Source organism: Anas platyrhynchos, chromosome 31 (genome assembly GCF_047663525.1).
Source record: "Anas platyrhynchos isolate ZD024472 breed Pekin duck chromosome 31, IASCAAS_PekinDuck_T2T, whole genome shotgun sequence".
NCBI lineage: Eukaryota > Metazoa > Chordata > Aves > Anseriformes > Anatidae > Anas > Anas platyrhynchos.
The window spans coordinates 5,354,222-5,374,214 of record NC_092617.1 but is presented as its reverse complement, the minus strand read 5'-3'; the positions used below and the strand labels follow the sequence as shown (position 1 = coordinate 5,374,214).

Genomic DNA, 19,993 nt, shown 5'->3' with positions numbered 1-19,993 from the left:
AGGGTGGTTGGGTTGGGTGGAGATGATCCCAAATTGGTTGGGTTGGGTGGAAATGCCCCAAAATTGGTTGGGTTGGGTGGAGGTGACCCCAAATTGGTTGGGTTGGGTTGAGAAGACCCAAGGGTGGGTTGAGATGACCCAAAATTGGTTGGGTTGGGTGGAGGTGACCCAAGGTTGGGTTGAGGTGACCAAAGGGTGGTTGGGTTGGGTTGAGATGATCCCAAATTGGTTGTGAAGGGTGGAGGTGACCCAAGGTTGGGTGGAGATGACCCAAGGGTGCTGTTCCTCCCCCCGCAGGTCAAGAACCTGACCGAGGAGATGGCCGGGCTGGACGAGATCATCGCCAAGCTGACCAAGGAGAAGAAGGCCCTGCAGGAGTCTCAGCAGCAAGCCCTGGATGACCTCCAGGCGGAGGAGGACAAGGTCAACACCTTGGCCAAGGCCAAGGTCAAGCTGGAACAGCAAGCGGACGACGTGAGTCGTGGATTTCCACCACCCGGGGGCAGAAGGTCCTGGGAGAAGGTCCCCCTGGTCTGGGGTGGACCTTTGGGGGGGGCTGATTTGAGGTCCCCACCCCGCCGGCAGCTGGAGAGCTCGCTGGAGCAGGAGAAGAAGATCCGCATGGACCTGGAGCGGGCCAAGAGGAAGCTGGAGGGCGACCTGAAGCTGGCGCAGGAGAGCATCATGGACCTGGAGAACGACAAGCAGCAGCTGGACGAGAAGCTGAAAAAGTCGGGCCCCAGCCACCCCCCCGCCCTCTCCTTGGTCCCTTTCCCATGATCCCTTTCTCCTGGGGCCGTGACGGGGTGGCGCGTGTCCTCCTGCAGGAAGGACTTCGAGCTCAACGCGCTCAACGCCAAGATCGAGGACGAGCAAGCGGTGGCCGGGCAGCTCCAGAAGAAGCTGAAGGAGCTCCAGGTCGGGGCGAGAGTGGGGAGGGGCTGGAGACGAAGAGCCTCCAAGGGTTGGGTTGGGTTGGGTTGGAGAGGCTCCATTGGTTGGGTTGAAGGTTCTCCAGATGATTGAGTTGAGTTGGGTTGAAGGGTCTCCAGGTGGTTGGGTTAGGTTGAGTTGGGTTGGGATGAGTTGGGTTGGGTTGGGTTGAGTTGGGTTGGGTTGAAGGGTCTCCAAATGGTTGAGTTGGGTTCAGCTGGGTTAGGTTGAGTTGGGTTGGGTTGAAGGGTCTCCAGATGGTTGGGTTGAGTTGGGTTGGGTTTAGTTGAGTTGAGTTGTGTTGAAGATTCTCCATCTGGTTGGGTTGGGTTGGGTTGAGTTGGGTTGAAGAGTCTCCAGATGGTTGGGTTGGGTTGAGTTGGGTTGGGATGAGTTGGGTTGGGTTGAAGGGTCTCCAGATGGTTGGGTTGGGTTGAGTTGGGTTGAGTTGAGTTGGGTTGGGTTGAAGATTCTCCATCTAGTTGGGTTGGGTTGAGTTGAAGGGTCTCCAGATGGTTGGGTTGTGTTGAGTTGGGTTGAGTTGGGTTGGGTTGAGTTGGGTTGGGTTGAGTTGGGATGAAGGGTCTCCAGATGGTTTGGTTGAGTTGGGTTGGGTTGGGTTGGGTTGAGTTGGGTTGGGTTGAGTTGGGTTGGGTTGGGTTGAGTTGGGTTAGGTTGAGGAATCTCCATTGGTTGGGTAGAGTTAGGTTGGGTTGAAGGGTCTCCAGATGGTTGAGTTGGGTTAAGTTGGGTTGGGTTGGGTTGAAGGGTCTCCAGATGGTTGAGTTGGGTTAAGTTGGGTTGGGTTGGGTTGAAGGGTCTCCAGATGGTTGAGTTGGGTTAAGTTGGGTTGGGTTGGGTTGAAGGGTCTCCAGATGGTTGGGTTGGGTTAAGTTGGGTTCGGTTGAGTTGGATTGGGTTGGGTTGAAGATTCTCCATCTGGTTGGGTTCAGCTGGGTTAGGTTGAGTTGGGTTGGGTTGAAGGGTCTCCAGATGGTTGGGTTGGGTTGAGTTGGGTTGGGTTGGGTTGGGTTGAAGATTCTCCATGTGGTTGGGTTGGGTTGAAGGGTCTCCAGATGGTTGGGTTGGGTTGACCTGGGTTGGGTTGAGTTGAGTTGGGTTGAAGATTCTCCATCTGGTTGAGTTGGGTTGGGTTGGGTTGGGTTTAGGTGGGTTGGGATGAGTTGGGTTGGGTTGGGTTGGGTTGAAGGGTCTCCAGATGGTTGGGTTGGGTTGACCTGGGTTGGGTTGAGTTGAGTTGGGTTGAAGATTCTCCATTGGTTGGGTTGGGTTGAAGGGTCTCCAGATGGTTGGGTTGGGTTGACCTGGGTTGGGTTGAGTTGAGTTGGGTTGAAGGTTCTCCATTGGTTGGGTTGGGTTGAAGGGTCTCCAGATGGTTGGGTTGAGTTGGGTTGGGTTGAGTTGGGTTGGGATGAGTTGGGTTGGGTTGGGTTGAAGATTCTCCATGTGGTTGGGTTGGGTTGGGATGAGTTGGGTTGGGTTGAAGGTTCTCCAGATGGTTGGGTTGGGATGAGTTGGGTTGAGATGAGTTGGGTTGAAGATTCTCCATCTGCTTGGGTTGGGTTCAGCTGGGTTTGGTTGAGTTGGGTTGGGTTGAAGGGTCTCCAGATGGTTGGGTTGGGTTGGGTTGAGTTGAGTTGGGTTGAGTTGGGTTGAGTTGGGTTGAAGATTCTCCATCTGCTTGGGTTGGGTTGGGTTGGATTGGGCTGAAGGGTCTCCAGGTCGTTGGGTTGAGTTGGGTTGAGGTAGGTTGGGTTGAAGGGTCTCTGTTAGGTTGGGTTGGGTTGAGATGAGTTGTGTTGAAGAGTCTCCATTGGTTGGGTTGGGTTGGGTTGTATTGGGTTGGAGGGTCTCCAGATGGTTGGGTTGCATAAGGTTGGGTTGAGTTGGGTTGGGTTGAAGATTCTCCATATGGTTGGGTTGGGTCGAAGAGTCTCCAGATGGTTGGGTTGGGTTGAGTTGGGTTGGGTTGGGTTGGGTTGGGTTGTGTTGAGTTGGGTTGAAGATTCTCCATCTGGTTGAGTTGGGTTGGGTTGGGTTGGGTTGAGTTGGGTTGGGTTGGGTTGAGTTGGGTTGGGTTGAAGGGTCTCCAGATGGTTGGGTTGGGTTAAGTTGGGTTGAGTTGAAGGGTCTCCAGATGGTTGGGTTGGGTTAAGTTGGGTTGAGTTGGGTTGGGTTGAAGGGTCTCCAGATGGTTGGGTTGGGTTGGGTTGAGTTGGGTTGAGTTGGGTTGGGTTGAAGATTCTCCATCTGGTTGGGTTGGGTTGGGTTGGGTTGGGTTGGGTTGGGTTGGGTTGGGTTGAGTTGGGTTGAGATGAGTTGTGTTGAAGATTCTCCATCTGGTTGGGTTGGGTTGAAGGGTCTCCAAATGGTTGAGTTGGGTTCAGCTGGGTTAGGTTGAGTTGGGTTGGGTTGAAGGGTCTCCAGATGGTTGAGTTGGGTTGAGTTGAGTTGGGTTGAAGATTCTCCATCTGGTTGGGTTGGATTGGGTTGAAGGGTCTCCAGATGGTTGGGTTGTGTTGAGTTGGGTTGAGTTGGGTTGGGTTGGGTTGGGTTGGGTTGGGTTGAAGGTTCTCCATGTGGTTGGGTTGGGTTGAAGGGTCTCCAGATGATTGAGTTGACTTGGGTTGAGATGGGTTGGGTTGAAGGATCTCCAGATGGTTGTGTTGGGTTGAGTTGGGTCACCTTGGGAGCGTCCCTCTCACGTCCTCCTGGTCCTTGGTGCCCAGGCCCGCCTGGAGGAGCTGGAGGAGGAGCTGGAGGTGGAGCGGACGGCCCGGGCCAAGGCGGAGAAGCTGCGGGCGGAGCTGGGCCGGGAGCTGGAGGAGCTGAGCGAGCGGCTGGAGGAGGCCGGTGGGGCCACCACGGCCCAGGTGGAGCTGAACAAGAAGCGCGAGGCCGAGTTCCAGAAGCTTCGGCGGGACCTGGAGGAGGCCACCCTGCAGCACGAGGCCACGGCGGCCGCCCTGCGCAAGAAGCACGCCGACGGCGCCGCCGAGCTGGCCGAGCAGGTGGACAACCTCCAGCGGGTCAAGCAGAAGCTGGAGAAGGAGAAGAGCGAGCTCCGCCTGGAGCTGGACGACGTGGCCTCCAACCTGGAGCAGCTCCTCAAGGCCAAGGTGTGGTGGTTGGGCGTGGATGGAGGTGGGAGGAAGAGGAGCGAGGCTTCCTCCGCTCCTCTTCCACCTCCCGGTGTCTTCTCCTGTCCTCCTAGGCCATCCTGGAGAAGACCTGCCGCTCCCTGGAGGACCAGGTGAGCGAACACCGCAGCAAGGCGGAGGAGACGCAGCGCGCGGTCACCGAGCTCGGCGCCCAGCGGGCCCGGCTCCAGACGGAGAACGGTGAGGACCACCTTCTCCTCCACCCCACCACCAACCGAGGACCACGCGGGGTCCCACCGGTCGTGATGTCTCCTCTGTCCGCCCCGTAGGAGAGCTCTCCAGGCAGCTGGAGGAGAAGGAGGTCTTCATCACGCAGCTGACGCGGGGGAAGCTGAGCTACAGCCAGCAGCTGGAGGACCTCAAGAGGCAGCTGGAGGAGGAGACCAAGGTGAGGCTTCGTGGAGGAGGTTGGGTTGGGGTGGGAGGTTGGGTTGGTCCTCAAGGGGTTGGGGTGGTCCTCAAAAGGTTGGGTTGGTCTTCAAGGGGTTGGTCTTCAAGTGTTTGGGTTGGTCTTCAAGGGGTTAGGTTGGTCTTCAAGAGGTTGGGTTGGTCCTCAAAAGGTTGGACTGGTCTTCAAGGGGTAGGTCCTCAAGGGGTTGGGTTGGTCCTCAAGAGGTTGGGTTGGTCCTCAAGAGGTTGGGTTGGTCCTCAAGGGGTTGGGTTGGTCTTCAAGGGGTTGGTGTTCAAGGGGTTGGGTTGGTCCTCAAGGGGTTGGGTTGGTCTACAAGGGGTTGGGTTGGTCCTCAAGAGGTTGGGTTGGTCTTCAAGGGGTTGGGTTGGTCTTTGAGGGGTTGGGTTGGTCCTCAAGAGGTTGGGTTGGTCCTCAAGGGGTTGGGTTGGTCCTCAAGGGGTTGGGTTGGTCTTCAAGAAGTTGGGTTGGTCCTCAAGGGGTTGGGTTGGTCTTCAGGGGGTTGGGTTGGTCTTCAAGAGGTTGGGTTGGTCTTCAAGGGGTTGGGTTGGTCTTCAAGGGGTTGGGTTGGGAGGTTGGGTTGGTCCTCAAGAGGTTGGGTTGGTCTTCAAGGGGTTGGGTTGGGAGGTTGGGTTGGTCTTCAAAAGGTTGGGTTGGTCCTCAAAAGGTTGGGTTGGTCTTTGAGGAGTTGGGTTGGTCCTCAAGAGGTTGGGTTGGTCCTCAAAAGGTTGGGTTGGTCTTCAAGGGGTTGGGTTGGTCTTCGAGGGGTTGGGTTGGTCCTCAAGGGGTTGGGTTGGTCTTCAAGGGTTTGGGTTGGTCCTCAAAAGGTTGGGTTGGTCTTCAAGGGTTTGGGTTGGTCTTCAAGGGGTTGGGTTGGTCTTTGAGGAGTTGGGTTGGTCCTCAAGAGGTTGGGTTGGTCTTCAAGGGGTTGGGTTGGTCTTCGAGGGGTTGGGTTGGTCTTCAAGGGGTTGGGTCGGTCCTCAAGAGGTTGGGTTGGTTGGTGGGTCTCCACGGGGTCATGTTGGCTTGGGTTGGTCTCCAGAAGGTTGGGTTGACTTGGTTGGTCTTGAAAAGTTTGGGTGGGTTGTTCCAGAATGGGTTGGGTCCACCTGGAGGAGGTTGGAACCATCTAGAGAAGGTTGGGTTGGTTGACCTAGAACCGGTTGCGTCCACCTAGAGGCGGTCGCGTCCATCTAGAGGAGGTTGGGTCAATCTGGAGGAGGTCGGGACCATCTAGAGAAGGTTGGGTTGGTTGACCTAGAACCAGTTGGGTCCATCTGGAGGAGGTTGGGTTGGTGGACCTAGAACCGGTTGGGTCCACCTAGAACCGGTCGGGTCCATCTAAAGAAGGTTGGGTTGGTGGACCTAGAACCAGTTGGGTCCATCTGGAGGAGGTCGGGACCATCTAGAGAAGGTTGGGTTGGTTGACCTAGAACCAGTTGGGTCCATCTACAGGAGGTCGGGACCATCTAGAGAAGGTTGGAACCATCTAGAGAAGGTTAGGTTGGTGGACCTAGAACGGGTTGGGTCCACCTAGAGGAGGTCGGGTCCATCTGGAGGAGGTCGGGACCATCTAGAAAAGGTTGGGTTGGTTGACCTAGAACCAGTTGGGTCCATCTGGAGGAGGTTGGGACCACCTGGAGGAGGCCAGGACCATCTAGAGAAGGTTGGGTTGGTTGACCTAGAACGGGTTGGGTCCATCTGGAGGAGGTCGGGTCAATCTGGAGGAGGTCGGGTCCATCTAGAGGAGGTTGGGTCCATCTGGAGGAGGTCGGGACCATCTAGAGAAGGTTGGGTTGGTTGACCTAGAACGGTCGGGTCCATCTGGAGGAGGTCGGGTCCATCTAGAGGAGGTCGGGTCCATCTGGAGGAGACCAGGACCATCTAGAGAAGGTTGGGTTGGTTGACCTAGAACGGGTTGGGTCCACCTAGAGGAGGTTGGGACCACCTTGAGGAGGTCGCATGGGGTCGCTGGCCCTCCACCAACCCCGCTGGCCCACCACCTTGTTTGAGGACCTCCAGGAGGCCCCAAGCGAGGTCCTTTGGGTCTTCTCCTCCCACCCCAGGCCAAGAACGCGCTGGCCCACGCCCTGCAGTCGGCGCGCCACGACTGTGACCTCCTGCGGGAGCAGTACGAGGAGGAGGTGGAGGCCAAGGCCGAGCTCCAGCGGGGCCTCTCCAAGGCCAACTCCGAGGTGGCCCAGTGGAGGACCAAGTACGAGACGGACGCCATCCAACGCACCGAGGAGCTGGAGGAGGCCAAGTGAGTCCTCGCCCACCTCCGTGGATGAAGGTCCAGGAGGTCCCCACCCCACCGCTGAGGAGGTCCTTGTGGTAGGAAGAAGCTGGCGCAGAGGCTGCAGGAGGCCGAGGAGGCGGTGGAGGCCGCCAACGCCAAGGGGGCCTCGTTGGAGAAGACCAAGCAGAGGTTGCAGAACGAGATCGAGGACCTGACCGGGGACCTGGAGAAGGCCAACGCGGCGGCCGCGGGGTTGGACAAGAGGCAGAGGAACTTTGAGAAGGTGGGGAGGGGTTGTGGGGGGGTGGGGGAGGAGGAGGAGGAGGAGGAGGAGACCAGGAGGAGGAGGATATCTGGAGAAGAAGGAGGAGGACGAGGAGAGGGAGGAGGAGGAGGAGGAGGAAGAGGAGGAGGACACCAGGAAGATGAGGAGCAGGAGGAGGAGATCAGGAGGGAGGAGGAGGAGGAGGAGGAGGTGTCCAGGAAGAGGACACCAGAAGTAGTAGGAGGAGGAGGAGATGAGGAGGAGGAAGAGGAGGAGGAGGAGGAGGAGGTGGAGGGGAAGGGGGAGGAGGACACCAGGAGTAGGAGGAGGAGGACACCAGGAGGAGGAGGATATCTGGAGAAGAAGGAGGAGGACGAGGAGAGGGAGGAGGAGAAGGAGGAGAAAGAGGAGGAGGAAGAGGTGGAGGACACCAAGAAGATGAGGAGCAGGAGAAGGAGATCAGGAGGGAGGAGGAGGAGGAGGAGAGGAGGTGGCCAGGAAGAGGACACCAGGAGTAGGAGGAGGAGGAGGAGGAGATCAGGAGGAAGGAGGAGGAGGAGGAAGAGGAGGAGGAGGAGGGGAAGGGGAGGAGGACACCAGGAGTAGGAGGACATCTGGAGAAGAAGGAGGAAGATGAGGAGAGGGAGGAGGAGAAGGAGGAGGAAGAGGAGGAGGAAGAGGAGGAGGGACACCAGGAAGATGAGGAGCAGGAGGAGGAGATCAGGAGGGAGGAGGAGGAGGAGGAGGAGGAGGTGTCCAGGAAGAGGACACCAGAAGTAGGAGGAGGAGGAGGAGATGAGGAGGAGGAAGAGGAGGAGGAGGAGGAGGAGGTGGAGGGGAAGGGGGAGAAGGACACCAGGAGTAGTAGGAGGAGGACACCAGGAGGAGGAGGACATCTGGAGAAGAAGGAGGAGGACGAGGAGAGGGAGGATGAGGAGGAGGAGGAGGAGGAGAAAGAGGAGGAGGAAGAGGAGGAGGAAGAGGAGGAGGACACCAGGAAGATGAGGAGCAGGAGGAGGAGATCAGGATGGAGGGAGTAGGAGGAGGAGGAGGAGGTGGCCAGGAAGAGGACACCAGGAGTAGGAGGAGGAGGAGGAGGAGATCAGGAGGAAGGAGGAGGAGGAGGAAGAGGAGGAGGAGGAGGGGGAAGGGAGAGGAGGACACCAGGAGTAGGAGGATATCTGGAGAAGAAGGAGGAGGATGAGGAGAGGGAGGATGAGGAGGAGGAGGAGGAGGAGGAGGAGGAGGAGAAGAGGAGGAGGAGGAAGAGGACACCAGGAGTAGGAGGAGGAGGAGGAGGAGATGAGGAGGAGGAGAAGGAGGAGGAAGAGGAGGAGGAGGAGGGGAAGGGGGAGGAGGACACCAGGAGTAGGAGGACACCAGGAGGAGGAGGATATCTGGAGAAGAAGGAGGAGGACAAGGAGAGCGAGGATGAGGAGGAGGAGAAAGAGGAGGAGAAAGAGGAAGAGGAGGAGGAAGAGGAGGAGAAAGAGGAAGAGGAAGAGGAGGAGGAAGAGAAGGAGGAGGAGGAGGAAGAGGAGCAGTAGGAGGGGGAGGAGGAAGAAGGATAAGGAGGAGGAGGATGGAGGTGGCCAGGAAGAGGACACCAGGAGGAGGAGGAGGAAGGAGGAGGAGGAGGAGGGGGAAGGGGGAGGAGGAGGAGGAAGGAGAAGGAGACCAGGAGTAGAAGGAGGAGGAGGGAGAGGAAGAGGAGGAGGAAGAGGAAAGAAGGAGGAGGGAGGAGGAGAAGGAGGAGAAAGAAGAGGAGGAGGAGGCGGAGGAAGAAGGAGGAGGAGGAGGCCGGGAGTAGTAGAAGTAGGAAGAGGAGGAGGCCAGGAGGGGCTCAGAGGAAGAGGAGAAGGAGGAGGAGGCCACAAGGAGGATGATGATGAGGAGGAGGAGGAGGAGGAAGAGGAGGAGGAAGAGGAAGAGGAACAGGAAGAGGAAGAGGAAGAGGAAGAGGAAGAGGAAGAGGAAGAGGAGGAGGAGGAGGAGGAGGAGGAGGGGAAGAAGGAGAAGGAGGAGAAGGAGACCAGGAGGAAGGAGGAGGAAGAGATCAGGAGGAGGAGGAGGAGGAGGCCAGGAGGAAGGAAGAGGAGGACAGCAGCAGGAGTAGGAGGAGGAGGAGGAGGAGGAGGAAGGAGGAGGAGGAAGGAGAAGGAGACCAGGAGTAGAAGGAGGAGGAGGGAGAGGAAGAGGAGGAGGAAGAGGAAAAGAAGGAGGAGGGAGGAGGAGGAAGACGAGGAGGAGGAGACCAGGAGTAGTAGAAGTAGGAGGAGGAGGAGGCCAGGAGGGGCTCAGAGGAAGAGGACAAGGAGGAGGAGGAGGGCAGGAGGAGGATGATGATGATGATGAGGAGGAGGAAGGTAGAGGAGGAAGAGGAAGAGGAGGAGGAGAAGGAGGAGGAGGAGGACACAAGGAGGTTGATGATGAGGAGGAGGAGGAGGAAGGTAGAGGAAGAAGAAGAAGGAGGAGGAGGAGACCAGGAGGAAGGAGGAGGAAGAGATCAGGAGGAGGAGGAGGAGGAGGCCAGGAGGAAGGAAGAGGAGGACACCAGCAGGAGGAGGAGGAGGAGGAGAAAGAGGAGGAGGAAGGAGAAGGAGACCAGGAGTAGAAGGAGGAGGAGACCAGGAGGAGGAAGAGGAGGAGGAGGAGAAGGAGTAGGAGGAGGAGGAGGAGGAGGAGTAGGAGGAGGAGGAGGAGGAGGGGGAAGAAGGAGAAGGAGGAGAAGGAGACCAGGAGGAAGGAGGAGGAGGAGACCAGGAGTAGTACAAGTAGTAGTAGTAGTAGGAGACCACAAGGATGATGATAATGATAACGATGACGACGATGACGATGACGATGACGAAGGCCCCTGCCGGTCCCCCCCCCACCCCCTACCCCCCCCACCCCCCCCCCCACCCCCCTACTCCGCCCTTACTCCCAGGTGCAGTCGGAGTGGCGGCAGAAGCTGGCGGAGGCGCAGGCGGAGCTGGAGGCGTCCCAGCAGGAGGCGCGGGGCCTGGGCACGGAGCTACTCAGGCTGAGGGAACGCCCACGAGGAGGCCCTGGAGCAACTGGAGACCGCCCGGAGGGAGAGCAGGAACCTGCAGGGTGAGGCCTTCCTCCTCCTCCTCCTCCTCCTCCTCCTCCTCCTCCTCCTCCTCCTCCTCCTCCTCCTCTTCCTCCCCTCCTCCTCCTCCTCTTCTTCCTTCTCCTCCTCCTCCTCCTCCTACTCCTTCTCCTCCTCCTGATCTCCTCCTCCTCCTCCTCCTACTCCTTCTTCCTCCTCCTGATCTCCTCCTCCTCCTACTCCTGGTGTCCTCCTCCCCCTTCCCCTCCTCCTCCTCCTCTTCCTCCTCCTTCTCATCTCATCCTCCTCCTCCTACTACCCCTGGTATCCTCTTCCTCCTCTTCTTCCTCCTCCTCTTTCTCCTCCTCCTCCTCATCTCCTCCTTCTCCTGGTCTCCTCCTCCTTCTACTCCTGGTCTCCTTTTCCTTCCTCCTCCTCCTTCCTCCTCCTCTTTCTTCTTCCTCCTCCTCCTCCTCCTCCTCCTCCTCATCATCATCCTCATCATCATCATCCTCCTCCTCCTTCTCCTTCTTCTTCTCCTCCTTCTTCTTCCTCCTTCTCATCTCCTCCTCCTCCTGGCCTCCTCCTCTTCCTCCTCCTTCTCCTTCTTCCTCCTCCTCCTTCTCCTCCTCCTCCTCCTCCTCTTCCTCCTCTTCCTCCTCCTCCTCCTCTTCCTCCTCCTCTTCTTCCTCCTCCTTCCTCCTCCTTCTCCTTTTCCTCTTCTCTTCTTCCTCCTCCTCCTCCTTCCTCCTACTCCTCTTCCTCCTTCTTCTTCTTCCTCCTCCTCCTCCTCTTCCTCTTCTTCCTCCTTCTCCTTCTTCTCCTCCTCCTCCTTCTCCTTCTTCCTCCTCCTTCTCCTCCTGATGTCCTCCTCCTCCTTCCTCCTTGTTTCCTCCTCCTCCTTCTCCTTCTTCCTCCTCTTCCTCCTCCTCCTCCTTCTCCTCCTCCTGATCTCCTCCTCCTCCTACTACTCCTGGCCTCCTCCTCCTCCTTCCTCCTCCTCTTTCTCTTCCTCCTCCTCTTCCACCTCCTCATCTCCTCCTCCTCCTCCTACTCCTGGTGTCCTCTTCCTGGCCACCTCCTCCTCCTCCTCCTTATCCTTCTTCCTCCTCCTCCTCTTTCTCCTCTTCCTCCTGATCTCCTCCTGCTCCTCATCTTCCTGGTGTCCTTCTCCTCCTCCTCCTCCTCCTCCTCCTTCTTCTTCTTCTTCCTCCTCCTCCTCCTCCTACTCCTTCTCCTCCTCCTCCTTCCTTCTGGTCTCCTCCTCCTCCTCCTCCTCCATCCTCCTCCTCCTCCATCCTCCTCCTCCTCCTCCTCCTCCTCCTCTTCCTCCTCCTTCTCATCTCATCCTCCTCCTCCTACTACCCCTGGTATCCTCTTCCTCCTCCTCTTCCTCCTCCTCCTCCTCTTCCTCCTCCTCTTCCTCCTCCTCATCTCCTCCTCCTCCTCTCCCTCCTCCTCCTCCTCCTCCTGGTCTCCTCCTCCTTCCTTCTGGTCTCCTCCTCCTCCTCCTCTTCTTCCTCCTCCTCCTCCTCCATCCTCCTCCTCTTCCTCCTTCTCCACCTGATCTCCTCCTCCTCATTCCTCCTGGTCTCCTCCTCCTCTTCCTCCTCCTCCTCCTCCTCCTGATCTCCTCCTCCTCCTCCTGGTCTCCTCCTCCTCCTTCTTCTTCTTCCTCCTCCTCCTCCTCCTACTCCTTCTCCTCCTGATCTCCTCCTCCTCATTCCTCCTTCTCCTCCTCCTCCTCCTCCTCTTCCTCCTCCTTCTTCCTCCTCCTCCTCCTCCTCCTCCTCCTCCTCTTCCTCCTCCTTCTTCCTCCTCCTCCTCCTCTTCTTCCTCCTTCTCCTGATCTCCTCCTCCTCCTTTTCCTCTTCTTCCTCCTCCTTCTTCTTCCTCTTCCTCCCCCTCCTCCTCCTCCTCCTCCTCCTCCTCCTCCTTGACGGGGACCTTGGTGGCCTCCAGAGGAGGTCTCGGAGCTGTCGGAGCAGCTGGGGGCCGGGCGCCAAAGCCACCAGGAGCTGGAGAAGACGCGGAAGCAGCTGGAGGCCGAGAAGTTGGAGCTGCAGGCGGCGCTGGAGGAGGCCGAGGTTAGGTCCCGGGGTGGGGTGGGGTGGGGGGGGATCACCGGGAGGTCCTGGGGGCCTTCCGGGAGCTTCTGGGCCTCCACCGTTGAGCTTCTGGCCTCCACGTTGACCTCCCTGGCCTCCTCTGTAACCTTCTGGCCTCCTCTCTGACCTCCTGGCCTCCTTCCTGATCTCCTCCATGACCTCCTGTCCTCCTCCTGGCCTCCTCCACAACCTTCTGGTCTCCTCCACAACCTCCACGACCTCCTTCATGACCTCCTGACCTCCTCCATGACCTCCTGGCCTCCTCCCTGACTTCCTCCCCGACCTCCTGGCCTCCTCCATGACCTTCTGTCCTCCTCCATGACCTCCTGTCCTCCTCTATAACCTCCACGACCTCCTCCCTGACCTCCTGACCTCCTCCACAACCTCCACGACCTCCTTCATGACCTCCTGACCTCCTCCATGACCTCCTGGCCTCCTTCCTGATCTCCTCCCCAACCTCCTGTCCTCCTCTATAAACCTCCATGACCTCCTCCCCGACCTCCTCCATGACCTCCTGTCCTCCTCCCTGACCTCCTGGCCTCCTCTATAACCTCCACGACCTCCTCCATGACCTTCCTGACCTCCTCCATGACCTCCTCCATGACCTCCTGGCCTCCTCCTTGACCTCCCGACCTCCTCCCTGACCTCCTGTCCTCCTCCCTGACCTCCTGGCCTCCTCCATGACCTCCTGGCCTCCTCCACGACCTTTTCCACAACCTCCCTGTCCTCCTCCTGGCCTCCTCCATGACCTCCACGACCTCCTCCATGACCTCCTGGCCTCCTCCCGACCTCCTCCCCAACCTCCTGGCCTCCTCCACGACCTTTTCCACAACCTCCTGTCCTCCTCCATGACCTCCTGTCCTCCTCCCCGACCTCCCGACCTCCTCCATGACCTCCTGGCCTCCTTCCCGACCTCCTCCCCGACCTCCTGTCCTCCTCCCTGACCTCCTGGCCTCCTCCATGACCTTCTGTCCTCCTCCACGACCTCCTGTCCTCCTCCCTGACCTCCCGACCTCCTCCCCAACCTCCTGTCCTCCTCTATAACCTCTACGACCTCCTCCATGACCTCCTGGCCTCCTCCTGTCCTCCTCCACAACCTCCACGACCTCCTCCCCGAACTCCTGTCCTCCTCAATGACCTCCCGACCTCCTCCCCAACCTCCTGTCCTCCTCCATGACCTCCTGTCCTCCTCCACCACCTCCTCCACAACCTTCTGGTGTCCTCCATGACCTCCTGTCCTCCTCCTGGCCTCCTCCATGACCTCCTGACCTCCTCCATGACCTCCTGACCTCCTCCATGACCTCCTGGCCTCCTCCTGTCCCCCTCCCCGACCTCCCGTCCCCCCCAAAGGCCTCGCTGGAGCACGAGGAGGGCAAGATCCTGCGGGCCCAGCTGGAGCTCCACCAGGCACGGGCGGAGGCCGAGCGCAAGGCGGCCGAGAAGGACGAGGAGCTGGAGCAAGCCAAGCGGGGCCACCTCCGAGCCCTGGAGGCCCTGCAGGCCACCCTGGAGGCCGAGACCCGGAGCCGGGCCGAGGCCCTGCGCCTGAAGAAGAAGATGGAGGGCGACCTCAACGAGATGGAGATCCAGCTGGCCCACGCCAACCGCCTGGCCGCCGAGGCCCAGAAGCAAGCCAAGGCCACCCAGGGCTACCTGAAGGTGAGGGGTGGTGGCCACGCGAGGAACCGGCCTTCTTTCGGAGGCTGACAGTTCTCTGGTGGCCTCCCAGGAGGTCCAGCTGCAGCTGGACGAGGCGACGAGGGCCAACGAGGAGCTGAAGGAGACGGCGGCGGTGGCGGAGCGGAGGAGCAACCTGCTGCAGGCCGAGCTGGAGGAGCTGCGGGCGCTGGGCGAGCAGACGGAGCGGCGCGCAAGGTGGCCGAGCAGGAGCTGCTGGAGGCCAGCGAGAGGGTGCAGCTCCTCCACACCCAGGTGACGGCCGCGGGGTTGGGCTACCTAGAACCTCAGCTCCACCTGGACAGGTTGGTTCCTCTGGAGATGAAGGGTGGAGGAACCTTCTGGGTTGGGCTACCTAGACCTGATTTTCTCCAGGAGAGGTTTGGTTCCTCTGGAGATAAAAGGTGGAGGAACCTTCTGGGTTGAGCCACCTAGAACCTCAGCTCCACCTTGAGATGTTTTGGTCATCTGGAGATAAAGGGTGGAAGCATCTTCTGGGTTGGGCTACCTAGAACCTCAGCTCCACCTTGAGATGTTTTGGCCCTCTGGAGATAAAAGGTGGAGGAACCTTCTGGGTTGGGCTACCTAGAACCTCAGCCCCACCTGGAGGGGTTTGGTTCCTCTGGAGATGAAGGGTGGAGGAACCTTCTGGGTTGGGCTACCTAGAACCTCAGCCCCACCTGGAGGGGTTTGGTTCCTCTGGAGATAAAGGGTGGAGGAACCTTCTGGGTTGAGCTACCTAGAACCTTACTTTCTCCAGGAGAGGTTTGGTTCCTCTGGAGATAAAAGGTGGAGGAACCTTCTGGGTTGGGCTACCTAGAACCTCAGCTCCACCTGGAGAGGGTTGGTTCCTCTGGAGATAAAGGGTGGAGGAACCTTCTGGGTTGGGCTACCTAGAACCTCGCCTCCACCTTGAGATATTTTGGCCCTCTGGAGATAAAGGGTGGAGGAACCTTCTGGGTTGGGCTACCTAGAACCTGACTTTCTCCAGGAGAGGTTTTGATCCTCTGGAGATAAAGGGTGGAGGAACCTTCTGGGTTGAGCTACCTAGAACCTCGCCTCCACCTGGAGAGGGTTGGTTCCTCTGGAGATAAAGGGTGGAGGAACCTTCTGGGTTGAGCTACCTAGAACCTCGCCTCCACCTGGAGAGGGTTGGTTCCTCTGGAGATAAAGGGTGGAGGAACCTTCTGGGTTGGGCTACCTAGAACCTCGCCTCCACCTGGAGAGGGTTGGTTCCTCTGGAGATAAAGGGTGGAAGCATCTTCTGGGTTGGGCTACCTAGAACCTCAGCTCCACCTGGAGGGGGTTTGGTTCCTCTGGAGATGAAGGGTGGAGGAACCTTCTGGGTTGGGCTACCTAGAACCTGACTTTCTCCAGGAGAGGTTTTGATCCTCTGGAGATAAAGGGTGGAGGCATCTTCTGGGTTGGGCTACCTAGAACCTCGTCTCCACCTTGAGATGTTTGGGCCCTCTGGAGATAAAGGGTGGAGGTCTCTTTTGGGTTGGGCTACCTAGAACCTGACTTTCTCCAGGAGAGGTTTCATTCCTCTGGAGATAAAGGATGGAGGAACCTTCTGGGTTGAGCTACCTAGAACCTGACTTTCTCCAGGAGAGGTTTTGTTCCTCTGGAGATAAAGGGTGGAGGAACCTTCTGGGTTGGGCTACCTAGAACCTCAGGTCTGCCTGGAGGGGTTTGGTTCCTCTGGAGATAAAGGGTGGAGGAACCTTCTGGGTTGAGCTACCTAGAACCTCACCTCCACCTTGAGATGTTTTGTTCCTCTGGAGATAAAAGGTGGAGGAACCTTCTGGGTTGGGCTACCTAGAACCTCAGCTCCACCTGGAGAGGGTTGGTTCCTCTGGAGATAAAGGGTGGAGGAACCTTCTGGGTTGGGCTACCTAGAACCTGACCTCCTCCTTGAGATGTTTTGGCCCTCTGGAGATAAAAGGTGGAGGCATCTTCTGGGTTGAGCCACCTAGAACCTGACTTTCTCCAGGAGAGGTTTGGTTCCTCTGGAGATAAAAGGTGGAGGAATCTTCTGGGTTGGGCTACCTAGAACCTCAGCTCCACCTGGACAGGTTTCGTTCCTCTGGAGATAAAGGGTGGAGGAACCTTCTGGGTTGGGCTACCTAGAACCTCGCCTCCACCTTGAGATGTTTTGGCCCTCTGGAGATAAAGGGTGGAGGAATCTTCTGGGTTGAGCTACCTAGAACCTCAGCTCCACCTGGAGGGGGTTTGGTTCCTCTGGAGATAAAGGGTGGAGGAACCTTCTGGGTTGGGCTACCTAGAATCTCGCCTCCACCTGGAGAGGGTTGGTTCCTCTGGAGATAAAGGGTGGAGGAACCTTCTGGGTTGGGCTACCTAGAACTTCACCTCCGCCTGGAGGGGTTTGGTTCCTCTGGAGATAAAGGGTGGAGGAACCTTCTGGGTTGGGCTACCTAGAACCTCAGGTCTGCCTGGAGAGGTTTGGTTCCTCTGGAGATGAAGGGTGGAGGAACCTTCTGGGTTGGGCTACCTAGAACCTCAGCTCCACCTGGAGAGGGTTGGTTCCTCTGGAGATAAAGGGTGGAGGAACCTTCTGGGTTGGGCTACCTAGAACCTCAGCTCCACCTGGAGGGGGTTTGGTTCCTCTGGAGATAAAAGGTGGAGGAACCTTCTGGGTTGGGCTACCTAGAACCTCGTCTCCACCTGGAGAGGTTTTGGTCATCTGGAGATAAAGGGTGGAGGAACCTTCTGGGTTGAGCTACCTAGAACCTGACTTTCTCCAGGAGAGATTTTGATCCTCTGGAGATAAAAGGTGGAGGCATCTTCTGGGTTGGGCTACCTAGAACCTCAGCTCCGCCTTGAGATGTTTTGGTCATCTGGAGATAAAGGGTGGAGGAATCTTCTGGGTTGGGCTACCTAGAACCTCAGCTCCACCTGGAGAGGTTTGGTTCCTCTGGAGATAAAGGATGGAGGAACCTTCTGGGTTGAGCCACCTAGAACCTCCCCCTGGAGATTTTGGAAGCCCCCTGAGACCCCCCCCCGACCCCACCCGCAGAACACCAGCCTGATCAACCAGAAGAAGAAGCTGGAGGCCGACATCTGCCAGCTGCAGGCCGAGGTGGAAGAGGCCGTCCAGGAGTGCAGGAACGCCGAGGAGAAGGCCAAGAAGGCCATCACCGACGTGAGTCCCACCACGGGTGGGTGGAGGAACCTTCCAGAACCTTCTTCTCACCCCCCCTCCCATTTTTGGTGGCCCGCAGGCGGCCATGATGGCGGAGGAGCTGAAGAAGGAGCAGGACACGAGCGCCCACCTGGAGCGGATGAAGAAGAACACGGAGCAGAGCGTCAAGGACCTGCAGCTGCGCTTGGCCGAGGCCGAGCAGATGGCCCTCAAGGGTGGCCGGAAGCAGCTCCAGAAGTTGGAGGCCCGGGCGCGGGAGTTGGAGGCCGAGCTGGAGGCCGAGCAGAAGCGGCACGCCGAGAGCGTCAAGGGGCTGCGCAAGGCCGAGCGGCGCGGCAAGGAGCTGGGCTACCAGGTGGGGCGGCGACCTAGAAGGTGGTGGGGCTGGTGGCCACCTGGAGATGGGTGGCCCAGGCCGTCTACGGGCCATTGCGTGACCTAGAACCTGGTTCACCTGGTGGCCACGTGGTCATGGCCAACCAAAGCCACCTCCAGGTTCTTTGTCTGATGCCATTGGGTGACCTAGAACCTCGTTGACCTGGTGGCCACGTGGCTATGGGTGGCCAAGGTCTTCTACAGCCTCTATGTCCAATGCGTGACCTAGAACCTGGTTCACCTGGTGGCCACATGGTCATGGCCAACCAAAGCCACCTCCAGGCTCTTTGTCTGATGCCGTTGGGTGACCTAGAACCTGGTTGGCCTGGTGGCCACGTGGCTATGGGTGGCCAAGGTCATCTCCATCCTCTATAGCCAATGTCATAGGGTGACCTAGAACCCTGTTGACCTGGTGGCCACCTGGAGATGGGTGGCCCAGGCTGTCTACAGGCCATTGCGTGACCTAGAACCAGGTTGACATGGTGGCCACGTGGTCATGGCCAACCAAAGCCACCTCCAGGCTCTTTGTCCGATGCCGTTGGGTGACCTAGAACCTGGTTGGCCTGGTGGCCACGTGGTTATGGGTGGCCAAGGTCTTCTACAGCCTCTATGTCCAATGTCATAGGGTGACCTAGAACCCTGTTGACCTGGTGGCCACCTGGAGATGGGTGGCCCAGGCCGTCTACAGGCCATTGCGTGACCTAGAACCCGGTTGACATGGTGGCCACGTGGCTATGGGTGGCCAAGGTCATCTCCATCCTCTATGTCCAATGTTATAGGGTGACCTAGAACCTGGTGGCCCTGGTGGCCACCTCCACCCCCCACACCCCCTCCCATTGGGCAACCAAGAACCCCACGACCCCGCTGCCTCCCAGGCGGGTACTTATGGGGCTGCCCCACACATCCCCGCCCCCCAAGTCCCCCCCCCCCACTTGGGTGACCTAGAACCTGGTGGCCCTGGTGGCCACCTCCACCCCCCACACCCCCTCCCATTGGGCAACCAAGAACCCCACGACCCCGCTGCCTCCCAGGCAGGTACTTATGGGGCTGCCCCACACATCCCCGCCCCCCATTCCCCCCCCGCCCCCATTGGGTGACCTAGAACCTGGTGGCCCTGGTGGCCACCTCCACCCCCCACACCCCCTCCCATTGGGCAACCAAGAACCTGATGACCCCGCTGCCTCCCAGGCAGGTACTTATGGGGCTGCCCCACACATCCCCGCCCCCCAACTCCCCCCCCAAAAAATTTTAGGCCGAGGAGGACCGCAAGAACCTGGCCCGGCTCCAGGACCTGGTGGCCAAGCTGCAGCTGAAGGTCAAAGCCTACAAGCGACAGGCGGAGGAGGCGGTGAGCAGCCAATCAGGAGGGGCCGAGGGGGCGGGACCTCGGCCGTGATTGGTCGGTTGAAGGCCACGCCCCCTTTTTAGGAGGAGCAAGCCAGCGCCACCTTGGGGCGGCTCCGCAAAGCCCAGCACGAGCTGGACGAGGCCCAGGAGCGAGCCGAGGCGGCCGAGGCCCAGGCCAACAAGCTGAGGGCCCGCAGCCGGGACCCCAAGGTGGGGCCCTGCCCCATAGCTGCCCCACATCCTGCCCCATAGCTGCCCCATAGCTGCCCCATAGATGTCCTATATCTGCCCCAAATCCACCCCAAATCCACCCCAAATCAGCCCCAAAGTGGCTAAGGTCCAAGCTGTGGACCCGCAGCCGTGACCCCAAGGTGGGTCCCTGCCCCACATCCTGCCCCACATCCTGCCCCACATCCTGCCCCACATCCTGCCCCATAGCTGCCCCATAGGTGCCCCATAGATGTCCTGTATCCGCCCCAAATCCACCCCAAATCCACCCCAAATCAGCCCCAAAGTGACCAAGGTCCAAGCTGTGGACCCCAAGGTGGGTCCCAGCCCCACACCCTGCCCCACACCCTGCCCCACACCTGCCCCACATCCGCCCCACACCTGCCCCATACCCACCCCCGCCCCATAACCACCCCCCCGTTGTCTCCCCCCCCCAGCAGAAGGGGCTGAGCGAGGAGTGAAGCCCCGCCCCCGACGGAGCCGCCGACCAATCGCCTGCGGAGCCCCCCCCCCCCTCGGACCCCATTGCCCCGCCCCCTCCTCCCACCCCACGGGACCCCAAATCCCCCCCCAATAAAAGGCTTCGAGCAGCAGTGGTGCTTGGGGGGTCTCTGTGGGGTCTCTGTGGGGTCGCTGTGGGGTCTCTGTGGGGTCTCTGTGGGGTCGCTGTGGGTCAAATGGGGTCTCTGTGGGGTCTCTGTGGGTCTTATGGGGTCCCTATGGGTCCTATGGGTCCTATGGGGTCCCTATGGGTCCCATGGGTCTCTATATGGGGTCTCTGTGGGGTCGCTGTGGGTTCACTGTGGGTCCAATGGGTCCTATGGGTCCTATGGGGTCTCTTGGGTCTCTATAGGGCTCAATCATCTTTATGGGGGTCTCTGTGGGTCCTATGGGGTCTCTATGGGGTCGCTGTGGGTCGCTGTGGGTTCTCTATGGGGTCGCTGTGGGGTCTCTATGGGGTCGCTGTGGGGTCTCTGTGGGTCCTATGGGGTCCTAAGGGGTCCTATGGGGTCGC

At 59.1% G+C, this 19,993-nt stretch overlaps 1 protein-coding gene across 1 annotated transcript in view; it reads left to right on the top strand.

Annotated features, from left to right (window-relative positions):
* Window positions 1-19,569, top strand: part of LOC119715319 (myosin-7) — a 57,305-nt gene extending 37,736 nt beyond the window's left edge. Inside the window, 19 exon segments of the mRNA XM_072029740.1 lie at window positions 298-474; window positions 586-731; window positions 828-918; window positions 3,684-4,073; window positions 4,169-4,295; window positions 4,385-4,503; window positions 6,591-6,787; window positions 6,863-7,046; window positions 9,955-10,056; window positions 10,058-10,121; window positions 12,043-12,167; window positions 13,539-13,847; window positions 13,918-14,053; window positions 14,056-14,120; window positions 16,903-17,028; window positions 17,108-17,383; window positions 18,656-18,751; window positions 18,832-18,960; window positions 19,416-19,569. Of these exon segments, the coding sequence (XP_071885841.1) occupies window positions 298-474; window positions 586-731; window positions 828-918; window positions 3,684-4,073; window positions 4,169-4,295; window positions 4,385-4,503; window positions 6,591-6,787; window positions 6,863-7,046; window positions 9,955-10,056; window positions 10,058-10,121; window positions 12,043-12,167; window positions 13,539-13,847; window positions 13,918-14,053; window positions 14,056-14,120; window positions 16,903-17,028; window positions 17,108-17,383; window positions 18,656-18,751; window positions 18,832-18,960; window positions 19,416-19,439 (2,883 nt within the window). The 3' untranslated portion in view covers window positions 19,440-19,569.
* Window positions 19,570-19,993: the final 424 nt, after the last annotated feature.